Source organism: Podarcis gaigeae (genome assembly GCF_964106915.1).
Source record: "Podarcis gaigeae genome assembly, chromosome: 7".
NCBI classification, from domain to species: domain Eukaryota; kingdom Metazoa; phylum Chordata; class Lepidosauria; order Squamata; family Lacertidae; genus Podarcis; species Podarcis gaigeae.
The window spans coordinates 45297848-45321252 of record NC_139683.1 but is presented as its reverse complement, the minus strand read 5'-3'; the positions used below and the strand labels follow the sequence as shown (position 1 = coordinate 45321252).

General features: G+C 42.0%; 2 protein-coding genes and 1 long non-coding RNA gene across 5 annotated transcripts in view; 2 read left to right on the top strand and 1 right to left on the bottom strand.

The window, feature by feature from the left end:
* LAMA3 (laminin subunit alpha 3) overlaps positions 1-7053 on the top strand; it is a 132649-nt gene extending 125596 nt beyond the window's left edge. For both annotated transcript variants that reach the window (XM_083748164.1, XM_083748163.1), the window contains 7 exons: positions 632-821; positions 1654-1794; positions 3092-3251; positions 3504-3634; positions 4290-4383; positions 5262-5381; positions 6319-7053. In XM_083748164.1, the coding sequence (XP_083604290.1) occupies positions 632-821; positions 1654-1794; positions 3092-3251; positions 3504-3634; positions 4290-4383; positions 5262-5381; positions 6319-6464 (982 nt within the window). In that variant the 3' untranslated portion in view covers positions 6465-7053. The remainder of the gene's footprint in view (positions 1-631; positions 822-1653; positions 1795-3091; positions 3252-3503; positions 3635-4289; positions 4384-5261; positions 5382-6318) is intronic.
* Positions 528-6319, bottom strand: LOC310848798. The gene is made up of 2 exons (XR_014566617.1): positions 5747-6319; positions 528-3289 (listed from the first exon to the last, which is right to left on the bottom strand). It is a non-coding gene; the product is annotated as an uncharacterized lncRNA (long non-coding RNA).
* Positions 7054-17667: 10614 nt separating the features above from the next.
* TTC39C (tetratricopeptide repeat domain 39C) overlaps positions 17668-23405 on the top strand; it is a 41684-nt gene continuing 35946 nt past the window's right edge. Inside the window, exon 1 of one of the 2 annotated variants that reach the window (XM_083748267.1) lies at positions 17668-18103. Coding sequence is in view for 1 of the 2 variants with exons in the window: in XM_083748266.1 (XP_083604392.1) it covers positions 17967-18103 (137 nt within the window). In the remaining variant the exon portion in view is untranslated. The remainder of the gene's footprint in view (positions 18104-23405) is intronic. The other variant, XM_083748266.1, reaches the window with a different exon arrangement.

Below are 23405 nucleotides of genomic sequence, written 5' to 3'. Positions count from 1 at the left end.
CCTGTGACAAGGCAGTTCTATTGTTCTGTTGGATGAATTGCTCAGACTGGGAAACACAACTTGGAGTAAGATTTATATACGGCAAGTCAAGTTACAGTTGGTTCCTTAAGTCACAAGGTCCCAACTGAACTGAAAATCAGCTTTTTCTGGGTCATGTCACCATATGCATGATGCTGCAGAACAATGGAGATTTAAGTCAGTAATGCCCTCAGTTTGAGATCTGTCCCAGAGGAGCAGAGTTCAGAGGCACCTGAGTTCTGTTGCCCGAGTCCCTGTCTCATGTCCCCATACATAATACAGGTACTTTCAGACTGGGTTCTTAGGAACATATTTTATCCCATATTGTAATAATAAATAAGGCAATGCGGCATTTGTTTTACTATTTATGTGATAATCAGTTCTGGGCTTGGATACAGCAATCCAGGTTCAAATATCTGGTTATACTTGGAGCTTATTGATGTCTTTGTGGTAAATTATATCCTTCATCAAAGAGTAATTGTGAACACTGAAGAGAGAGCAACTTAGAAGCAACTGAATATTAATTTAATGAGAAATATAATAATATAACCATAGCATTTTCTGCTTCCGTATTGGTTAATCTTCTCTGAACTTAAAAAAAATGTAATTCAAGGTCCCATTTTGCTGTGGACATTCGTACATCATCATCTAGAGGATTGATCTTCTTCATGGGAGACAAGCTGGGGAACAGCTACACAGCTCTTTTCCTTTCAAAAGGGCGTTTTGTGCTTTTACTTGCTGCTGATGGAAGGAAGATAAAAATCAAAAGCAAAGCTAAATACAATGACGGACAGTGGCATACTGTGAGTATGAAATCTGCCTAGGCGAAAGGATTCAGTCATTTAGTGCATAGGGCAGCCATTGTGACAGATCTCTAACTCTGAAGGAGGCAGCTTGTGGACAAAAGCTACCACTACCATGGTGGGAAGGAGAAGCAGCAAAGTCTAGTGATACAATTATTGTCCAAACAAGTGGCTCCCAATTGGTGGTCCATGGACCCCAGGGAGTTTACTTAACCTACATGAGAATTGTGTCATGGACCTGCTGTCGTAGACCCACAAAAACTACGACAGAGGTATCAATTTTTTCAAAAGTAGGGGGTCCATGTCTTGGCTTTTGAAAAACAGGGGGCCCGCAGTATTTAGCTAATTGGGAACCACTGGTCCAAACCACTTTATTTTCATGCCATCTGCTGAGGGTATCTGACTGGAACCCTATCCATGATTTGCCTCTCATTCCCATCTCCTCCTGTGGCTGGTTAGTTCAGATCAATTTCTGGTGAAATTTAAAACAGAGAATCTCTCATACTCTCCACATTAAGGAACTGCCAGATGACTACATGGCAGCAAATTAGAGTTTATTTAACATCCACTCAGGCATTACTGTCACCAACTGAAGCGTCCAGCCCTCATCATTGTGAATATATATTTCAGAATGTGTGGACAATGCCAGGTGAAGGTTAGTTATGTGTCCCCCATAGAATGCTACACTTCAAAATAGTTGAAAAAAGGCACAGTCCTGTTACCACTTAGCATGAAAAAAGCAGTTATGTGTTACTCCAAATTGACATTTAGCACTGCTTTATTTTTTTAACTTAGGTGTATTTGTTTAAGACTGTGCTTGTTTTCTGAAAAGGTGGTGTTCAGCAGAGCTGGAAAGAGAGTACGACTTGTTGTTGATGGTCTGAAAGCTCGGGAAGTAAACACAGAACCTTCCTTCTCTGCCATGACTGAGTCACCGATCTACCTAGGAGGGGTTCCTTCATTGAAAATTCAGGTAAAAAGCTGGTGTGGACTTAGATGTGCTTGGCTCAAGGCAGGTAACATTTTCTTTTTCCAGCTGCATAAAATCAGGGGTGGTTTCAGATGACCTGCTTATTCAGCATTCATCTTGATTTGTTTGTAGGCAGATTAGATGACAATACTTAATGAGCATTCATTCTAGTTTGTTAGCAAGGAGGTTAGTTTAGTTAATGCTAGTTTTCCAGTGCATTTTCCCTATGCCTTCCTTATCATAAAAAATCCAATCTTTTGGGGAAGTGGGCTTGTTGCACAAGACATCCCAATCAGCTATAATGGCACAACTTGAATTTGCTGGTGTGTGTTTGAATGCCACCTGAAAATAGTGGCAGTCTAGTTCTCACACTAACATGAGTTTGACCAAACTGCAGGAGGCAGTGGAAGACAGGAGTGCCTGGCGTGCTCTGGTCCATGGGGTCATGAAGTCAGGCATGACTAAACGACTAAACAACAACAAAGTTCTCACACGGAGTACTTCCAATCTGTGACAATTGCATTATTATTTTTACTACTTTATATTTTTAAGAGGGGAAAAATATCAAAGTGGTTTACAGCACATTAAAACATAAAATTAAACAATCCAGAATAAAACATTACTGAAGAACTTTAAAAAGTATACATTCAAAGCAACATAATTAACAGGAAACTAAAAGATTATCTTAAATATTTAAAAATAAAACTTTACTAAAGGAAATAAAATACAAAATGCACTTTTAAAACAGCATAATTAACAAGTGAATAAAATATTATCAGAAGCATTGAACATCTCTGTTGCTGCCAGTTCTGCCAATGGTGGCTCATGGCAGGTGGTGGCTGTGGAAGCTCAGGTTCAGTGCCCTGGGTCTGCACTAAGAGACAGCCAAGATGGTCTCTGGCCTCTTCAGCAGCCTCAGCTTTTGTAGCTGGAGTCAGTCAGGGCTCCACCCTCCCAGACTAGGTAGAAAAGGCCTGCAAGGTAGGGAGCTGGTCTTCTAGGTCTCACAGCCAAGATGGTCACTGGCATGTCACCTTCCAACTTGACTCCCACTGAGAAATATGGATGCACAAGTTTCATTTTGCAACTACTAGAGGGCCACAGGTTCCTCACCAATGTTCTAGCCTGACCCTGATTCCTTTGTAAAGTTAGAATACGTATAGCTCTAGAGATTTTGACATTTCAAGATAGCCTAAAAACTGCATGATCTATTTAGGCATCTGCTCCTAGGCCAGACAGCATGGAGTGATGCATTGTTCAAGTAAATATTATCATAATTATGTTGAATTTATATTTCCAGAGTATACCAAGAAAGAGTTTTGCAGGTTGCCTGAGAAACTTTAACGTGGAAGGAAAGCACATGCGTACATACCATCAGAACAGCGGCGTTCTGCCTTGCTTGGATAATGTTTTGGAGAATGGGATCTCTTTCTTCAATGAAGGGGGGCATATTGTCATCGGTAAGTATGGTGTAGGAGTTGTTGGTTCTGAACACAAGCTGTGCTTTCAATCAGAACAGGGATTCAGAAGTTGTGCATTCAGTCAGAACACTTTTGGGACCAGGGACATCTTACAGAATGGGGGACTATATAATACCCATCTTAAAAGAAAAGACTCTTGGAACACATACACATCTCAGTAGCAAGTAACAATGTACAGTATAGAGCTGGCATCCCCTTTAACATGTTTTCCCAATTCTTTTTGCTTCACAGAAAATGCTTTTTCATTGAGCTTGGACTATAGGATTGTATTTAAGATTCGTTCAAGAAGCTTGAATGGCATTTTAATTCATACTGGCAGCAAACAAAGGAACTATTTAACTGTGTACATGGAAGGAGGCATGGTAGGTGTGATTCCATCTCTCCCCCGCCCCCCAGATTTGGTGAAGACAGAGTGGGTGAGGGAAAGGGAGCATCTACTTTGAACTACTAAGATCTAGTATCAGTATTTACAAAAGCCAGCTCCTAGACTTCTGTCACATTCAAGCATGACAAATGGAACTGGTGATGGACTATGCAGATGAAGAGATGGAGTTGTGCAAATAGAACCTGGCTCAGTTTTCATGGTTCCTATATATTTTTGTGGTACAGGGCAGCAGTATGGGACACATCTGACAATGGGCAAAATCTAAGCTTCACTGCAGACACTGGCATTGTCAAGGGCAGTGTAAGCCAAAGTCTTGCGATGTCAGTATAAATTATTAAATCAGCTTCAACTTAGCCATAACCACCTAGAAAACTCTTAACATGGCTACTTCCTTTTCAACAAAGTAATTCACTGAATATAAAACACACTTTCTTGGCATTTCTGTGGATTGGAAGTATACCCAAAGATCAACAGCATAGCAATCTAGGATTTAGAAGTGAGACAACTGTCCCTAAAAGCATTGGTTAAATTAATCAGGCTCAGCAAATATTTCATCGTCACATTTTCTTGTGTCCATGCTTTTATTTTATTCCTTTTGTTGCTGCTAATTTAAAAGATGTCTGTTTTCACAGCTCACTGCCTCTGGTAATAATGGTGCTGGAGAGTTCTCAACGTCAGTCACGCCTCGGCAGTCTCTGTGTGATGGAAAATGGCACTCCGTAGCAGGTACTATGCAATCTCATTCACCAGTTCTTTAGAGGCAAGAAAATGAGAGTCAGACATTGCTGAGGTCTAAAAAAAAGTAGCACTTCATGCTTTTTAAAGATGACTAACTGGATTTCTAATGCATTTTTAACTAATGTTCTTTAAATGCATAACTTAATTTGTATTTGTTTAAGATGTATTTGTGTGCATTTTCAGTTTAGCTTGATATGAATTCTGACTATACACGTGTTATGAACACAATCTGTAAATTAGTTCAGAATAATCTAAGAGTAACCCCATAGATTTCAGTGGGACTACAGCAGGATTGTTCTAAAGCAAGGTGATTTATTGCTTCAGTTAACAGATCTATTAAGTAACATTAGACGGTGGATTGGTGGAGTCATATTTGCTCTTTTTCTTTGTAGCAGCTTTCCCACGTGCTTTTCTCACTGGAATAACAATGAAATAAACTATACAGTACTGCAAATAACATTCCTGCATTCCAAACTACATATTACACTACAGCTGTAATATGTAGCTATTCTAGCCTATTTTCCTTAGATCCTCCCACCCCCAGCTGTTTCCCCCCCAGGGTTTTCAGACCTACGGTTGCAAGGTGAACAGGTTTGGGGTAAAAGCTGCATGGGGAGAGGTAATTCAGGGAGAAAAGGGCTAGCAACCACCACCAGGCTAATATTTAAACATGGCTACCTCCAGACATATTGTATTTGTCTAGAATAAGTGTCTTGGAATTGTAGGTGATGAAAGATTTTCATTCATAGATTGATTGATCAATCAATCAATCAATCCAAGGAGAAAGGATATAAGTGAAGTATTACTGTGACTGAAACTGAGGAATGTCTTAATGAAAGGCATGTGATTCATGTGATTGTTTATAGTAACTTGGAAACAGAACATTGTGTACCTTGAAGTAGATGCAAAGATTAACTCCACCACTGGAGCATCAGCTATGCTCTCCACCAGCCATGCTCAACCACTTTATTTTGGGAGAGTTCCAGGTAGGAAGACTCTTTCTGGTTAATCTTTCAGTACTGCTAACTTTTTTATTATTTTTTAAAGAAATGTATGTAATGAATGTGACAACCTTCTACCTGGAAAAACCGCATTCGGTCAAAAGAAAGTAGAATCTCTTTCTCATTCCTTATGAATAAGCCTTTCTCTTTGAAGGCCAAACTAGATGAGAAGTTAATTACATTAATGCAGATAACATGCACATTAATGAAATGAAAATGCAATTATTATTATTTTTTTAAAAAGTGTAAATAGTAGCTATGGGGACAAAAGCAGCAGGACCACAGAAGGGGGAAGAAAAGGTTTAATCCTTCCCCCTACCCCAGCTATCCCCAGTGACAAGTGGCCTTACCTTAAGAAAGCTGCTATTTATATCAGAAGTGAAGCTGATCATCATTGGTGTCAGTTGTGGCTTCCCTCCAGGGGCAAATGATGCATTTCCAAGATTTTGGAGGAGACACACAAGTCATCCCAACAAAGAACTTCTAAGTTCCAGCCAGTTCCATGGGAGCTTGATGCTTGCAAGGGAATATAGCATTGTCAAGCCAAGAGGCCAGTCAGGAAGAAAATAGATAGGAACAGGACCACAGCCAGGGAGTTTAGGTAGAAGGGGAGGGGGCAAGAGAAGATACTTGACTAGAGAGTTCTGTATTAATCTTTATAAAACTGTCCAAATCAGTGGGACTGGAAAGAGAGCCTTTGTAAAATGTTAACATTTGTTGCAAAACATAGATGAATGCCAAGTAATTTTTAATAGCCATTATGTATTACACTAAAGAAAGAAGTTTATTTTGAATAGGAATAGGCATATACTGTACTGATTTCATTCCACTTCTACTGATAAAGAAAAACTGCAGTTTCTCCAATTCTGTACCAAACCGCAATGTGCTGTATTCAACTTATCTTTATCCTTTCTCTTTACAGTAAATTTGGCAACACCGTGGCTTCCTGTTCAGGACGTGTTCCTTGGCTGTCTGAAGGGTGTTTCAATCAATGACAAACCTGTTTTAGTGAGCAAAATTTCAGATGTTCATGGTGTTGTCAGCTTGCAAGGGTGCCCTGTCTATTAAATTCCCCATGTATCTCCTCAGGATGAAATCTCCTTAATGTACTGTATGAATGCCACAATATGTTTTCCATCTCTTCTAAACTGTGTGTTATTCTTGCCACTTATTTCTAACATGGTTTAAGGATGTATATATTTTTCAGAATTGTGGTCTGGGCCACCATTGTTAGATGCTTTGATATTTTGTTTGGCTTTTGCTGTGTACAATTCATTCTATATGATAAAGCCACGTGAAATAGAAAATGCTGTTGTACATAATACAATCAGGTGAGACTCTGTTCTCAGCCACAGTTGTGCATAACTAAAACACTTGTATTGACATAAGAGGCCAGTTCTGAGGCACCTGACATGACAAGCACTACCCAAATTAGAAATGAAAAATCTTTGGATTTCAACCAGAATCTGACCTCGTTGGCAGAATTTTATAAAAATAGACAATTATGTTGGGTTGCTGAACCAGATCTTTCTTATAAGTGTGCATTTGACAAAAATAATATAAACCTGAATATGAAGCACTTTAAAAGAATGGAATCCAAGAAGTTACAGTTTTAAGAGTTCTATGGCCAAATAAATGCAATTTGCTTTAAAAAAAATATCTGTATGTTTATTGTATTTACACATGGCACTATTTTGAACAACTTTAATCAAAATAATTTGGCTGAATAAGGACAATAAGTTTCAGCCCACTATCTTTTACTTAATATGCATAAAATATCTCTATGTGGTATAATTTCCTCCCATAATAACAGAAGTGAGAAAGATGCTGTGCCCTTTTGTGTGTGTGTGGAGAAAATGAAGGTAGTTTGATCTTCCGTGAGTGTTTCAGTCTGGAGACTGCAAGATCTGCAACCAGAGGTATTCTTTCACACGTCTAGAAAATTCAACTGGTTCATGATTTATCTACATCTTAGACTGCCATTTTTTTCAGGGTTTCCTTCCACCTTTTTTGCCTTTATACCAGCCCACTTAAAAAAATAACAATTAAGAAATACCTGAGCAACGTGGGCTGCAATGAGACACTCAATTCTACCATCAATTTCATATTTTAAAGAAGATGATGTTTCTTATGAGAAACACATACATTTCAGAAACCAGTTTAGTAATCCTATGGTCCTGCCATGCTGGCAGCCAGCTTACACCTGTATAATGTAGGGATGAAGGAATCAGTATATTTCCAGTCATTCTCACGGTAGACCCATTGAAAGGAGTGGACTTAAATAATTATGAATAACATAATTCCATTTGTTTCAGTGGACGTGCGCCGACTTAGTTGGATACCACTCATTGCTCATAGATACTTGGACTTTGCTAAGAATCCCTTCCTCACTAGAATATTAGCACCTCCTATCACTGTGGCACCCAATAGGATGTGTATTGTTTTGATAGTAAGTTGAAAGAGGTACAACCCTGTCTATAAATTAATAAAACCATTAAAGTAATTAACTGTCCTGTTACCTGGCCAGTAACATTTGGGAGGTTTCCTTCTTTTGCCCACTTCTTAATTTACTCATCCTGGTCCTGTTAGCTCCAAAAAAACTCCCATAGAAAAACTTGCTGCTCGTTATCAGCTCTGTGGCTTGGATTAGTGTTAGCATTCATACTTTACTTCCACAAACCGTTTCCTCGTTTGCTCAATAGCACTGAAGTTCAACCACATGGTTCACAAGTCATGTTTGTCGAGAGCAAAAGGAGTCACAGCAATGCCACCCATACAACTTGCTTTCTAACCTTGCCTTCTCTTTTTGCTTGTTTCACTTTGCATAATATATAGGGAAGCATCCAGTTCCTAAAAAAAAAGGGATAGTCACATTATTGTGTGCATAGTGCACCATTAAACAAGTGACCATTTGCAGTTGTGACTAGTAATTATCTATCCTATTATTTTTCCATGCCTCCTCTAGTCCATTTCCCTGCAGATCCCCTCTATAGCCCGCAAGAAAGCAGTGCCAGTTTAACATGTGTACAGATAAGCCAAAGCATGGTAATTCAACAGCATATTTCAACAAACCATTGGATGCTGCTGTGGTAAGACCTAACCTTTGGTAAGCTGAAAGAGGAAGTGACTACTGTAATTGGTTTTGCCCTGTTGTACGGTTGCATTGAACTGATGGTCTTCTGGCCCTTCCAGGAAAGACAGCTTTTCATGAGAGTTAAGTGGCACCATCAGAAACTGTAATAGTGGCTTTGTTGGAGCATAGTGTCAACACTCTTTTTGCTGTGTTGTAACGAAGCAGTATTAAAGGAAGCATATCCTGTTTCCATTTACAAGCACCACTCCCTACTTATTCACCTTTTGCTTAAGATCTCATTATTCATTTGCCCTAGCATAGCATGTTGACATACTGCCTCTCTGCACTCATAATACAATAATTCATCAACATGACAAAAGCCTGGTGCAGGTGGGGAAAAAAACCATGCAGGCTGCAGAAGTTGGACAAGGTATGTTCATCACCTATACACCCCTGTTTTAGTAGATTAGTATTACCTCCTGAAAGGAACCTCTGCTAGATTCTTTAGCAATCTGTTTTACAGGCTGTGCCAACTTTTCCCCCCTAAAAGGGGTGCAGCAGTGAACTGGAAACTTGCCTTAAGCCCCTTGTTAATCCCTTTCTCTACAAGAAACAATTAAAGAGGAGTGTTAGCGGAGTCTGTAACCTGAAGCGTCTGTAACCCAAGGTACCACTGTAAAGGTAAAGGACCCCTGACAGTTAAGTCCAGTCGTGAACAGCTCTGGGGTTGCGGTGCTCATCTTGCTCTATAGGCCGAGGGAGCCGGCGTTTGTCCACAAACAGTTTTTCTGGGTCATGTGGCCAGCATGACTAAGCCACTTCTGGCGAAACCAGAGCAGCGCATGGAAATGCCATTTACCTTCCTGCTGGAGCGGTACCTATTTATCTACTTGCACTTTGACATGCTTTCAAACTGCTAGGTTGGCAGGCGCTGGGACCGAGCAATGGGAGCTCACCCCGTTGCAGGGATTCAAACCGCCGACCTTCCTATCGGCAAGCCCTAAGCTCTGTGGTTTAGACCACAGCGCCACCTGTGTCCCTGAATAGCTGCTCTATGTTCCCCCTAATTCCAGCTCACATACTCCTGCCTAGGATAGCCCCAAGATACTTTGCTGGCTGAGGCAAAGGACAAGATGGTACCACTCCACATACAGATATTAAATGGACTGAGATAAATCTTGGTTGGGGTGATGGGAGCAGGAATCCAGCAAGAAGAGGGCCACAGGTTCCCCATATTTAATTTAACATTTGAAAAAGGATGGCAGGCAGATCCCCTGTCACAGCCTCCCCTTTGAAATAAATGCAGAATGAAACAAGACGTTGGAATTGGACAGCTATCAGGATGAGGCTGCTTTACTATTTTCCTTCAGCTGCTTTTTCCCCCTGAAAAGGAAAATATAAGGTGCCTCCATATCCTTCCCCCTGTGGATAGGAAAGTGACTTGGGGATTATTTTAAGCCGACAGATATCAAGAGGGGAAAGGACACATAAACACAAACAGTTCTCTTCCAGTTTCAGCTTCGTGAATTGGCTTTTCCTTAGAAAAACAAAGAATCCAGCATTGTGACCTCCAGTGTCTTGAGAATGAAGGGAAGGCATGAAGGCCTTTGACTAAAGCTTATCTAAGCATTAAGAGCCCTAACCCAGCTGTTGCCCATGGATAATGCTGTCACTTGAACGTACATGAAAATTATTGTGCTTGAATGCACACATTTAATACACTTAATTGAGGAAGAGTCCTTCATGTTCAGGCATACAAAGGGAAACAATGACTTTTATCAGTCCCACTCCTAAAACACATATTACAGTCATTTATTTTCCCAAGCACATGTGGCAAAACCTTTCAGATTACAAAACTGTATTTCTCAGGTATGCTATATCAGATGTTAGAAACAAACACTCTCCCCGGTACAGTATGTACAATCTCTTTCCAGAGTCAATATTGTGTGAGCCCTCATTTATTACTAGGGCCAAACTGGACATGACATAGATTTGTAATCAGAATTTTTGGTGGGGTGTTTGTGTGTTTCAGTTCAAAGCTGCCATGATAGTTTGCTGAGTGTTTAACTCTATGGCTTTGGATCTGGGTATCTGAATGCCCTTCTGCTTTCACAATAACCTGTGACTACATTACAGTCATCCTTTGAGGCCTTTTTCTGGCTCTTCTGCCTCTGGAGGTGCAGGCAGTGACCGTGGGGAGAGAGACTTCTTGATTGTGGCATCCACCCTATGGAATGCTCCCCCCAGGGAAGCTCACCCAGTACCTATTTGATCACTTTCTAGTTCTAGGTGAGGATTTTTTCGTTGACTTGGATTTTAAACCCATATTCTACTGTTTGATTGTTATACAATTTGTTTTGAATTACCAATTAATTTTACTGTTTTATTCATTGTTCAGCCTTAGCTGAAACCCCCTTGAGAATGGAAACACTAAGGTAGATGAGAAAACTATTCCTCCTCCTCCAATGGTGATGTTCGATTCCAACTCCCATCAGCCCTAGTCAACTGGGCCACAGTCAAGCATGATGGGAGCTGTAGTCCAACATCTGGAGGGAAATAAGTTTCCAAACTGAACAGTAAAATGTATGTTACAAGTGATTTAGAGTTACTCACTCACTGTGATTGGTTGTGCCTGGACTTAAGTACAGCGCTTCGTGCATAATATCAGTGAGTCAGAGGCACTGTCAGTCACAAGGAACACAAGGTGATAGCTGGGGGACCAAATCAGTCCATTCCTATATATGCCTACCCAGAAGTAATTCCCGTGGAGTTCAAGTGAAGGATTATTGCCATAAAGGATCAAATGTAATGCAATCTCTGGAAAGGTTAACAGCTCTAGCATTATTACTATGTTTACCCGAGAAACTAGCTATTCTGGAAAGGACAGCAAAATAAGAGCTAGTTAATTATAGACTAAAACCCTTGCTTAAACCTCACTTTACTGAAATGACCTTGAGGGCAAAGATGTTAGGTATTTGTACATCAAACCAAAACAGGTACTGAAGGTGGAATAGACTTCCCTGTATTGCACTTCACAAGGTTACTCAAGTACATTTTGTTATGTTCTCAGGGTTATTCAGCAATCAGTTTCTGTACTGCAGCTATGAGTGGCTTAACTTGTAGAAATTTTATATTGAGAATATGTGTTGAGAATAGCAGTAATGAATATTTTGATTTATTTCACACACACACACACAAAACACACACCCAATGCTGACATGTTATTGAAAACTGATTCCCTGCCACCCAATTTGTGTACCTGTTTATTTATTTAAAAGACTGTCTCTAGGGGTGACTAACATTAAGAGTCATGATGGATCAGACCAAAGGCCTATTTGGTCCATCATCCTCTTCCCACAGAGGACAGGAGGCCAATAGCTGCCTCCCATTATTGTTCTTCAGCAGCTGGTGTTCAGAAGCATACTGCCTTTGATTCTCAATGCAGTATATAGACATCATAACTGGTCTGAGAGAACACAATGTTCTTTGTGTGTGTGTGTGCGCGCGCACACACACACACATGCCTAAGTAAGGCTGTCATATGATAATAATTTTACCAGCATGGACTAATCTTGAATCGATTGATTTAGGGGCTGAAAGGCCCTTCTATGCCTTGATTTCATTATTTCATTACTGAAATAATCTGCCTAGACACAGGGCCCCATGGAAGTGCATGGAAGGAAGGCTGCACCATAACCCTCAAGACTGGGAAATGAGTCAAATGCGCACTGTATACATGATACATTCCTTTACATCGAAGAGGATGGGGAAGTTTGTGCTCATGTTGACCTTCATTTGCACAATGTCAATATTTCTATGGGTGCCTCACAGTTCACTGATGGTGCAATCCTTGTCCCCCCAAAGTCCTATTGAGTTCAGTGGGACTTACTCCCATGTAAGTAAGTATAGGAGCATTTGAGTCATCATCCAGCTTGCACTTGCTACAAGTGTACTATTACAAACATGGCACAGGTGTTACAGGTCACTGCAGCAGCTCCCTCACCCTCCATGTCTCTGGTCCTATACAGTCCAAGAGACAGAACTCTGGTCCTCCCCCTTAAACTCTCCTGCTAAACGCCCTTGCAAACGCCCCTGTTTACGAGGTCTATTTGCAAGCTCCCAGGATCTGCACTGTTTGACTGCTGCTGGTTGCTAACTCCCATCTCAGTTGGCTTCCTCTTAGCTGTAACGCCTCCCCCTCAGATCCTGTGTTCCCACAAAGCAATCAGCCACACACACTCTCAGGCTCCAGAAGACACAAGCTCACTCTCTTCAGTCTCCTTCTGCAATCCTTGTCCCTATTTGTGAGGTCTGGTTGCGAACTCTAGTTGTGAGCTCCAAGGTTCAGCACTAAGCTAAGCTTTAACACCTTTGCCATCATGAGGAGTTAGAAAGCCTTCCCCTGCCATATAAAGTCCCCATCCTCTTTTTGAAGGATGCAGTTTAATCTGCAAGAAGTGCAGCCAATCAACACCCCCCCCCCTGCATTTAACAGGACTAGGCAAATATTGCCCATTAATTAATAAATTATATTTATATTTTGCTTTTCAGACACAATGGGCTTTTTAAGTGGCTGACTGTGTTAGTAGGTAAACCCAGATGTATGGCAATGTGATAGAAAAAGCACTGGAAACAGCTCAGAAAGCTTCAAATCACTGTTTTGGGGTTAGGTCCAACAATTCTGGGGTCTTCTTAAAAAAAGCTGCACAACTCTACCAATACCAATCCAGTTTTAGTCTGTTCACATCAACTTTTAAAAAAACTGAAGTCCTTCCAATCAGCCTTTATTACTATGCAACAGACTTTGCCTGCAAGCAACCCTGCAGCATGGCTGATCTCTTGATGTTCCATAGTAAAGAGATTAAATGCACTTTATTAACGCAGGAAAAGGACTATAAAACTATTAACAACAGGCTGTACCACTAAACAGCAGCAGTAAAATTGCCTGATCACTACTGTTTGAAGTACGTCATGTTTGCTTTAATGTAGTGGAAATACAGTTTTCAACACCACAAATCCTCCTAAGCATTTGGCACAACTTGATTGTAAGTAGGCCATACAGAGTTAACTAAAGAGCATGGGCCTCACACTTTGCAGGGAACTCCACAGAGAGCAAATAAGTACCTAAGTCCTGTGCCCTTCATGATTTTTGCTCGGCTAAATTGCAAACCACATGAAGAGTAGTGGTTATGAAGGCAAATCTAAATGTAAGAAATACATCGGGGCTGTCTGTTTTCAGATTACATTTCATCTGTTTGTTTATTCCATTATGTTTATATACCACATTTCCTCTAAGGAACTCAAGGTACTTTTCATGATTCTAACCCTCCCCTCATTTATCTTCACAACAACCCTGTGAGGTAGGTTAGGCTGACAGGGACTAGCCCCAGGTCAACCTGTGAGCTTCATGGATGAATATGGCTCACATGGCGTATATACCAAATGTTTGCAGGGTGGGGTGGGTGTGGGTGGGTGCAGGATCATGTCCCAACGAAACCCAAATGTGTTTGGTCTGTTCTCTGAACATACTGTGCAAGTCTTTCAATGCAACCAGGGGCCTGATCCGTCTGTCTCAACATATATCAAATCTACATGTCTTATGAACAGGATACTAGGGAACCCTGCAGAACAGCCCAGTGATGACTGGGTGTGCTCAGTGACCATAGAATGCTGATGGACTGTTGGAGATAAGGACTAGAAAACCAGAGAGAAAGGAGTATCTGTGTGACTGGAATTCTGAAAGGAAACACACCCCACTGCAAAATTTTGTTGCAGATTTCACTTGCAACCAGTCTGTATGTTATCTGAAATTTTAAATGGTTAAAGTCTCATGGCTAAATTCAGTGGTACTTAATTCTGAGAAAACATGCATAGGAATGGGCCGAACAGCACATACAAGGATTTGTTATCACTCTGAATTCGATACAGCTAGGAAATTGTTATTTGCTTTCAGTAGAAACTGCCAGCTCTACTGTTAGGCAAGGGAGTATATCACTTTAGGTGGCAGATTTTAGAAGAATCACGGGTTGTCTCTCTCCAATTTGGGCTGAATGATAGGAAGATTGCTCGAGTGTTTAAATATGAACCTACATAGAGAAGAACCACCTCTTCTTTAGATTTAACTTCTATCCTGGCCAACTAAAAGAATTGTAAACTCATGCATTTAAAAAAAATTGAGACCATTTTTGATTATGCAGAGCACAGCCTGTGCTGTCAGATGACAATCACTTAAAGCAAGGACTCATATGCCAAAGAGCTGTGACATTTTTGATACAAGGACTTTTAAATTTCAGTAATAAGTGAAGCCCTACAATCTATTTCAGGCAGGTTTGGGATATTTTTAGCAGCATTGATTCTGGTAAATAAATGGGTTCTTTTAAATGGCTTCTGCGGAAAGCAAGGCTTTGCAAGGTGCTCAGCCATCTTTTAGCAAGATTTCAAAGATTTTTGTTGCTGAATTCTAGTACCACAATCCTTACTGTCTGAAATCCTTTTCTTGCTTGACTTTAAAGCAGTCACTAGTAGGCAAAACAACTTGGCAGTACAGTGCTTAGGATCAGTTTTTAAATGTTAATGCTATGTCTCTTGCAGCAGGATGAGGAGTCCAGGTGAAGTATGTTGAATACACTGATGCATTGACAAGCAACAGCACACAGTATACATGCACCAGAAAATCCAGAAAGCTCCAGCCATATACCTGTGTGTCCTTAATTCCTAGCTGCTACTTAAACTCAGAACAGTCCCTGTTAAGAATGATATTAGTGGGAACTAGGATATTAAGCCTTCGTAGCTCAGTCAGTAGAACATAAGACTCTTAATCTCAGGGTTGTGTATTCAAGACCCATGCTGGGCAAAAGATTCCTGCATTTTGGGAGTCGGACTAGATGACTCTTGTGGTTCCTTCTAACTCTACAACTCTATGATTCTATGCGCATCTTCTTCCCTTAGTTACTACTTGCATCTAAGAGGACAAATAACAACAACAACAATATAATTTTTTATTTATACCCTGCCCTTCTCGGCTCAGGGGCTCAGGGCGGCTAACACCAAATATAAATTACAATAAAACATAATAGAAAAAAGGGGGGGAACAGTTAATTAAAATACGGCTTAAAATGCAGCCTCATTTTAGTAGTAGCCCATAAATCAAGACTATAAAGGGAGGAAACATCAGATATTCACCTGAGCCAGCTATCCATGCTGGTCCTACATGAGCCAGCAAAAAAGCCAAGGGAAAATTTACATACCAAATCCCATATAAGGGGTCAGAGTGAGTCCAAGCCGAAGGCCAGGCGGAACAGCTCCATCATGCAGGCCCTGTGGAAAGATGTCAAATCCCGCAGGGCCCTGGTCTCTTGTGTCAGAGAGTTCCACTAAGTTGGGGCCGGGGCTGAAAAGGCCCTGGCCCTAGTTGAGACCAATCTAACTTCCTTGAGGCTCAGAACCTCCAAAATTTTGTTATTTATGGACCTTAAGGTCCTCCTCGGAGCATAAAGAAAAAGCAACAGCAAGGAAGGAAGACAGGAGATTCTGGGGTTTGGCAATGGGGCCCCTGCAAGTTGTGGGCCTGAGACCGCTCACCTCCAACCTGAGTGTCACGGTCAGTTTTGACAGTGAGCAGATAGCCTCCCCTCCCCCTGCTGCCCACAATCTTCAATCCTACATAATTGGAAATTTATACTTGGTATTTCATTTTATTTTTAATCCAGTAGTTTCTGCATTATTATCCTTGTGTGTGGCTTCTTGCAGCTTAAATGACAGCTGTGTCAATAAACATTCAAGATTTTAAAACCGTTTGCTTGTTCATCAGCAATAGCCTTTACTTGTCTACTCAGACGCAAGCCCCTTAAGTTCAATTAAACTTATTCTCAGGTAAGCATGTACAGGATTTCAGTTTGGATTCAATCCATTGCCATTAGGAGGAAAATGTGCCCTTTCCTGTTTCATTTTCTGTGTTAAACTGCAGTCACATGTTTACACTGAATTTGGGCCAAGGCTTGGCCTCACAATCTGCTTTGGAGTCCAGGGTTTGTCCTTGAAAGAATAACGAGAGGGAGGGCAACCTCCTTGAACATGTTTAGAGCACTTTTCCTGCTGCTGTCAGACACCTGGTATTAGGAGGCAGGGCTTCTATGACAAGGGGAATATAAAGTAAAAACACAGCTTCAACTTCTCACATTCACTACTGCAGCAATGCAGGCAGAAATATAATTGTAACATATTACATCGTACATATTACTCTGGCATTTTTATTTCAAGTCTCCTGAGATATTTTGCTTCAGAAAACCATATATATTATGGAGACACTTGATAAATTGCTATATAGGCACAGCACACACACAGTCATAGCAGCGTTATCGTGATTTGTTCACTCTAAGGAGAAATTACAGCTAAATCAAAACACACAAAGGTTTTTTTAAACGGACATTTGACAGAATGTTTGAAAATATAGTTCAATTGTGCAGAGTATCACATTTCAACTGCTGGCAGGAACTGTATCTTATATTTTAATACTGTACATCTATTTTAGTACAGTGCTTGGAAATTTTTAGGCACTTTGTAAGTACTGCATTAAATAACAATAATCCTTTACTGCTGCAGTCTTAAGCACACCGACCAGACAGAAAGCCCCACTGACGAATTTCACATCATTTCCCCCCCCCCCTCCGCCTTTTTATGTTGTTAGCCCACCACACCTAGAGGCAGGACTTAAAAGCTTGGAAACAAGCACATATACGTATGTTGAAATCGGTGTAACTTACTTCTGAGCAAACATGCACCGGAGAGGACTGGGCTATGTAGGTCTGTTAACTAGGATGGTTAGATGATGGAGCCTCCACATTCAGCAGCAGCCTATCTTTGAAGACTAGGTGCCTGGAGACTTTAACAGAGGCATCTGTTCTGCCACTGCTGGAAACAAAGAACTGCATCAGATGCACCCTTCAGCCCCCTCGATGCTTAGAGGTGGCGGACTTAGTAGAAAGCTTACATTCCCCCCATCTCCAAAAAAAGCCCTTCTTTTTCCTCTCTTTTCGGTTTGTTAAAGAAGCCACCTTCACCCGCTGACGCCACCAGGAGGGGCAAACAGGAACTCTCCCCATGGCGTCCCGCCCCAGATCTCTCCCCTTTGGAACCCCGAGCAGCCACTCCGAGCAGGTGCCAACGGCGGCTGACTGAGGGCAGCGGCTTCGGCGCCAGAGGCACGCAGGCTCACGCACTGCCCCGCGCAGGCGCGCCAGCGGCAAGCCCTCGCTCCGAGGGCTGCGGAGTCGCCTTAGCTAACCGGTTGCGCTACTCGCGTCGGGCCGGCGAAGGGGAGAGCGGGCGGTTGCCGCTGAGGGAGGAGGGGCCGCGAAGGGCGGCGGGAACGAGCCTCGGCTTTGTTTGCGCGTCTTTATATCCCTCTGCGCTAGCCCAGCCTCTCCGCTTGCCGGCGCCCGTGCAGGAGGAGGAGGAGGACGGAGCCTGCTGGGTGGGTCTCCCACCTGCCCATTGCCATGGCCGGCTCCGAGCAGGACGGCGGCACCGGCGAGGCGCCGCTGCCCCTCGAGGACTCCGAGCTGGCGCTGGCCGGCATCAACATGCTGCTCAATAACGGCTTCCGGGAGTCCGACCAGCTCTTCAGGAAATACAGGTACCCGCCATCCCCTCTCTCTCTCTCTCTCTCTCTCTCTCTCTCTCTCTCTCTCTCTCTCTCTCTCTCTCTCTGGCCCTCCCAAGGACCTTGCAGTCTAAACTGGGGGCACGTGAGAAGGGACGGATCTCCAGCCTAAATTTAGGCCGCCCCCCCCCCCCCGGCCCGCTTTTCTTTTTTGGAATGATAACCATTGGGGTTGCCTTTGGGTGCATGGAGGCTCGCCCGCCAGAAGCCCTCCACCTGCTCCCCTCTCCCTTGCCACCCTAGCAATGTGCGCCACTTGTCCTCCTCCCTTTGTTGTGCTTGGCGTTGCTGCCCTCGCTGCTGCACCTAGAACTCGGCCCTCGCTGGTGCTCCACCTTGAGCTTGTTTTTTTAATGCCTGCACTTGGCCCTGGGATGTGTGAGGTAATAGCCTTGAGCATGTTCAGAGGGATTTGCTCTTCCTGTATGTATCACCCACATATGTGGAAGGGTTGCCCACATACCAAATTAAATAAATGACGTCTTTCGCTTTTATTGCATCTCCTGCTGAACAAGATCACACCTTCCAATTGTGCCTTAATTCCTATTTGGAGCAATACCTGTCACTGCAGTCACACCCTGTGTCACCTAATGCACCTTTTTTTTAGCAGGTGTCTATTGAAACTTGCTTCACCTAATCTGGCAGAATGGTTTTACAGTGGTACCTCGGGTTACATACGCTTCAGGTTACATACGCTTCAGGTTACAGACCCTGCTAACACAGAAATAGTACTTTGAGTTAAGAACTTTGCTTCAGGATGAGAACAGAAATCGTGCTCTGGTGGCATGGCAGCAGCAGGAGGCCCCATTAGCTAAAGTGGTGCTTCAGGTTAAGAACAGTTTCAGGTTAAGAATGGACCTCCAGAACGAATTAAGTACTTAACCCAAGGTACCACTGTATACACTGAGGGCTAACCGCTTCCAGATCATGATCTGATCTCTTCTTTTCTCAGGCCACTGTATTTTCGATTTTATTTTCAGTGTCCTGTATCTTTCTTTGAATGCTTAGACCCAGATATATGTGACAATCAACTGTGGTTAGTGGTGAAAGAAAGAAGCCACGGGGTTCAGGACTGAACATTGGCATTAAAAGCAGATCAGGACAGAACATTGGCATTAAAAGCAAAAACTGATCTCTAAACTGTGGTTAAGCAGTGGTGGAAAGGGGGTTGCTTCTTCTGTCCAGGAAGGCACTGGACACCATTCACCTAACACTGCTGCTGATATAACTTCATTCATATACAGTATATGTGGAGGATTGTATTAAAACCACAAGAGTTTATAGAGACTGCACAGTGGCAATTCTTTGGTGGAATGTGCCCAGTGTGCTGCTTTGTGGTGGCTGGTCTTATCCTGGTAATGATGATATATGTGAGGGGAAAGTTGTGCACTGTCTGCAACTACTGTTACTTCCACATCAGAGTTCTACAGAAAGGTAATGCCTCAGTCACTCTGAAGTCAGTGGGAAGCAGAATTAAAATAAAGACTGCACTTCATACATTACCCAGCATTACCCAGCAATGCTATTCCCCTTGACTACGATCTTTCTGTAATATATATTCATAAGCAAAGGTCTCTTCCAAAGCTTCCTACTTGAATGCTTTGATCCTTTTTTTGGCTCCTATTGAGTGTAGCAGTGGGATTACTGATAAATAACTTCTTAATTATTGCTTCAGCAGCTTCACTTAGTTGTCCCTTATTATCAGTTCCGATAGGGACTTTAATCAGTGATTTCCTCTCATAATTCGCTTTTCAATTTTACATAAAATAAAGGGAGGAAATAAAGTGAGAGAAAAGAACTAATCAAAGTAATCATGACAATTATTTCTAGGAACAAGAGCTGTGTATGCTTGGCAGGAAGTAATGAAGGGACAGAACCTGCAAGCAGGATACTTCTAATTAAAGGAATTTGTTCTGAAAAGCCTTAGTAGCACTTTGCTTGTCCACACTAGTGTTGACTGGTAATGCATTTGGGTTTAAATTGTAATTTAAAAAGTGATACAACTTGAGTGTGAGAAACATGTGAAGGCTAAAATCACTCTGTAATACAATGATTTAATGATTTGTCAGTCAAACTGGATCTTCTATGAAAATGGTGTGAAGAAAAGATGACAATTCTAGAGAAATGTACTAATGTAGAAGCTGTATGTAACAGCCAGGTGGATATCAGTATTTCAGTATAAGCCACATAACTTCTCTTCCCCACAAACAAATAAGAGTCTTTTTATGGTTCCTCCCTCCCTTGCTTGTGTCTTGGGTACTTTCACTATGCTGTGTTACCTCACACATTCAGTAGTTCTTGGTTTCATTTCAGTAGTTTTTCCTCCACTCTCATTAGTTTTTATATTCCTCCCCAACAGTTTAATAAAAAATTTAATCAATTTTATAGACCTCTGGAATAAGTGCTAAATGAAGTAGATTGCAATAATACTCCTGGGTACCACTTTGACATCAGTATGATGACCCCCTTCACAATAAAATTGAAATTCTGCATGGTGGTCTTTGTTTCAATATTTCCAAAATATTTTCCTGCTGGGAATCAGTTAGTTCTTCTCTCACTACAGCCACTGGTGCCTATTTGTTTGCTTACAGTTAATCTCCCTTACTTTGCCTTGTTGCGTGAACTTTCCAGTGACTGTGGATACCTCATGACCTGCCCACAAATTGTTAGACTCATAGCTGTCAACTTTTCCCTTTTCTTGCGAGGACTCCTATACGGAATAAAGGGAATTTCCCTTTTAAAAGGGGAAAAGTTGACAGCTATGGTTAGACTTCACATCACAATTACATATTCATTTTATTTCCTTGTCTGCATTTCTTACATTCATCCCAGTTTACTTGTCTCCCCACTGCGAAATATCTGTTGGGCTTCAGGGATAGCTACTCCCTAATATTTAACTTATAAAATTGGAATTGGTAGAAACTTCCAGCAGGGGTGCCAACTTGAATAAAATATTTGGAGGGGGGCAGGTAAACCCTGCCCTGCAAAATCAATCACATGACATGGTACACACACACAATCTGAATGGAAATGCCCATCAACTTTGGAGGCGCCCAGCCCCTCAAATATTTTATTGGGGTGGCAAAGACCCCTCAGCCCCTAGGAGTTTGCTCCTATTACTTCCACGCTGCCTGGTAGTAATGCAACATGTCCTGGAAGCCTGTGTGTGTATAGTGGTGGTGGTGGTGTAAAAAATGAGGAGCTGGTATATTATATCAGTATATTATACCAGCTGTGGGCGCTGCACAAGTTGGCTGCCACAGGCAGCAAAAAGGGAGATGCTGGTCCTCCATACCAGTGAGTACTGCCACACAAAAATTTACTCCCCGCGTGTGCACGCATACACATATTTTTGTATATATGGGAGTGCTAATGATGATTCAGTGGTGAAAATGAGGAACTTTGTACTTGCTCAAACACTGCTGTACTGCTAATCCTGGTCAGGAAAACAGCTGCATTTGACCTTGTTTGAACTCTAGCCCCTGTCCCATTCACCAATGAGCACCACCAGTGTCTAGGAAACATTAACTAGGCACTCAGTGGTACCTTCTACAATTCATTTAGCTAGCAGTATTAGGTAGGTAAAAGGTAAATGACCCCTGGATGGTTAAGTTCAGTCAAAGAACTTAAGTTCAGTCCAAGAACTATGGGGTGCAGCGCTCATCTCACTTTTCAGACCAAGGGAGCCAGCGTTTGCCCACAGCTTTCTGGGTCATGTTGCCAGCATGACTAAACAGCTTATGGTGCAATGGAACACCGTGACGGGAGCCAGAGCGCAGGGAAATGCTGTTTACCTTCCCGCTGCAGTGGTACCTATTTATCTACTTGCACTGGTGTGCTTTTGAACTGCCAACCTAGCTAGCAGTATTACTATTCAAGGAGATGCCACTGCTGGTGATCATTAACCACCTTCTATCACTTTATGACGCTTTCCTGAATTCCATACTCTTCATCCCTACCTCACTCAAAAGTTGACTGGCAACAGCTTGGGTCTCCTGTCCTCTGTCAAACCAGTTTTCAATGTGGTTTCTCATAATTTGAAGTGGTATTTATTGTTACATTTGTATTTGGCCTTCTCTGCCTCTTAAGGAATTGTATTCCCAGGCACCCTCTCATCTGGCTTTGTAGACAGTTTTGCATCAAGTACTTCAAGTCCATTCATTGATCACAGAAATGCATTTCTGTGTTTGAGACACTGGAGCAGGAGTGGGGGAGGCTGTTATGACCTCAATGCTTCCAGAGTTGGGACTAATTTCTTGAAATGAAGAAAATTCTCATAAGGTTGCTTGCTAATCTTGCTTTGGTGACCATTTATCTCACATTGATTTAGCTGATGCTGATTCCCCTGCCAGTTCCCTAATATGATGGCTGTCTCAAAGTATTGTCTCTGGGATCTCCAGTCATGCTTAACGTCTGCCCTATTTTGCTCTGAGGAAGCTTTGTTGCTTCTGCTTACTGATAGTGCCTGTCCTTTCCTGCAAGCCCTGTTTAGTGCTTGTGTTGCACCTAGGTAAGCAGGCCTGTGATCAGCCATTTGCCACCTGCATAAACTACAGTGCCATCTCTTCGTCCTGTAGGAGCCAATTTCCCCCCTCCCCTCCCAGTTCACTCTCCAGTCTTTCACAGAAAGTCTTTCCCTTAGCATGACTAAGATCGCATCAGTGTAGTTCTTTTTATTCTACCTAGATTCTGCTGAAAAGAGAGAAGCTTAAGCACAAATGCTGTGTATCTTCTTAATGAGAGCATTTCCTTGCATCCTGCAAGCATTCGGGGGAAGAGTACTGTCATCTTCTATTACACTCTTTTATTTCAGTTCAGCAGAGCAGATTATCTGCTTAGTTGACTTTTTTCCCTTCCCCATTTCACCCTCTTCAGTATGTTTTTGTTTTCCCAGTGTACAGTTTCATAGATACTTTTGTTAGCCAAAGTAAGTTTTGGTACACTTAAAGTTTGGTAAAATGTGAAGAACTATATCCTTATGTCCTGATTCTAAAACATTCACTTGGAAGTGTTTTCTGCTGAAGTCCTTGAGATTTATTTCAGCATAAAATTGTTAAGTTTATGCTTAGTCCTTCCTGTTCCTCTTTGTAGTGCATGAACCAGCAAAAATACACTTGTCAGCCTTCCTGCATCACATGCTTTGTTTGTTACATACATAATCCAAGAGGGATGAAATATATAACTCAAGTCAATATATATTGGGTTCCTAGGTGACCTCTCATTCAGGCACTGACAACCTGCTCAGCTTCAGTAAAGCTGCCGTGTTAGAGGGACC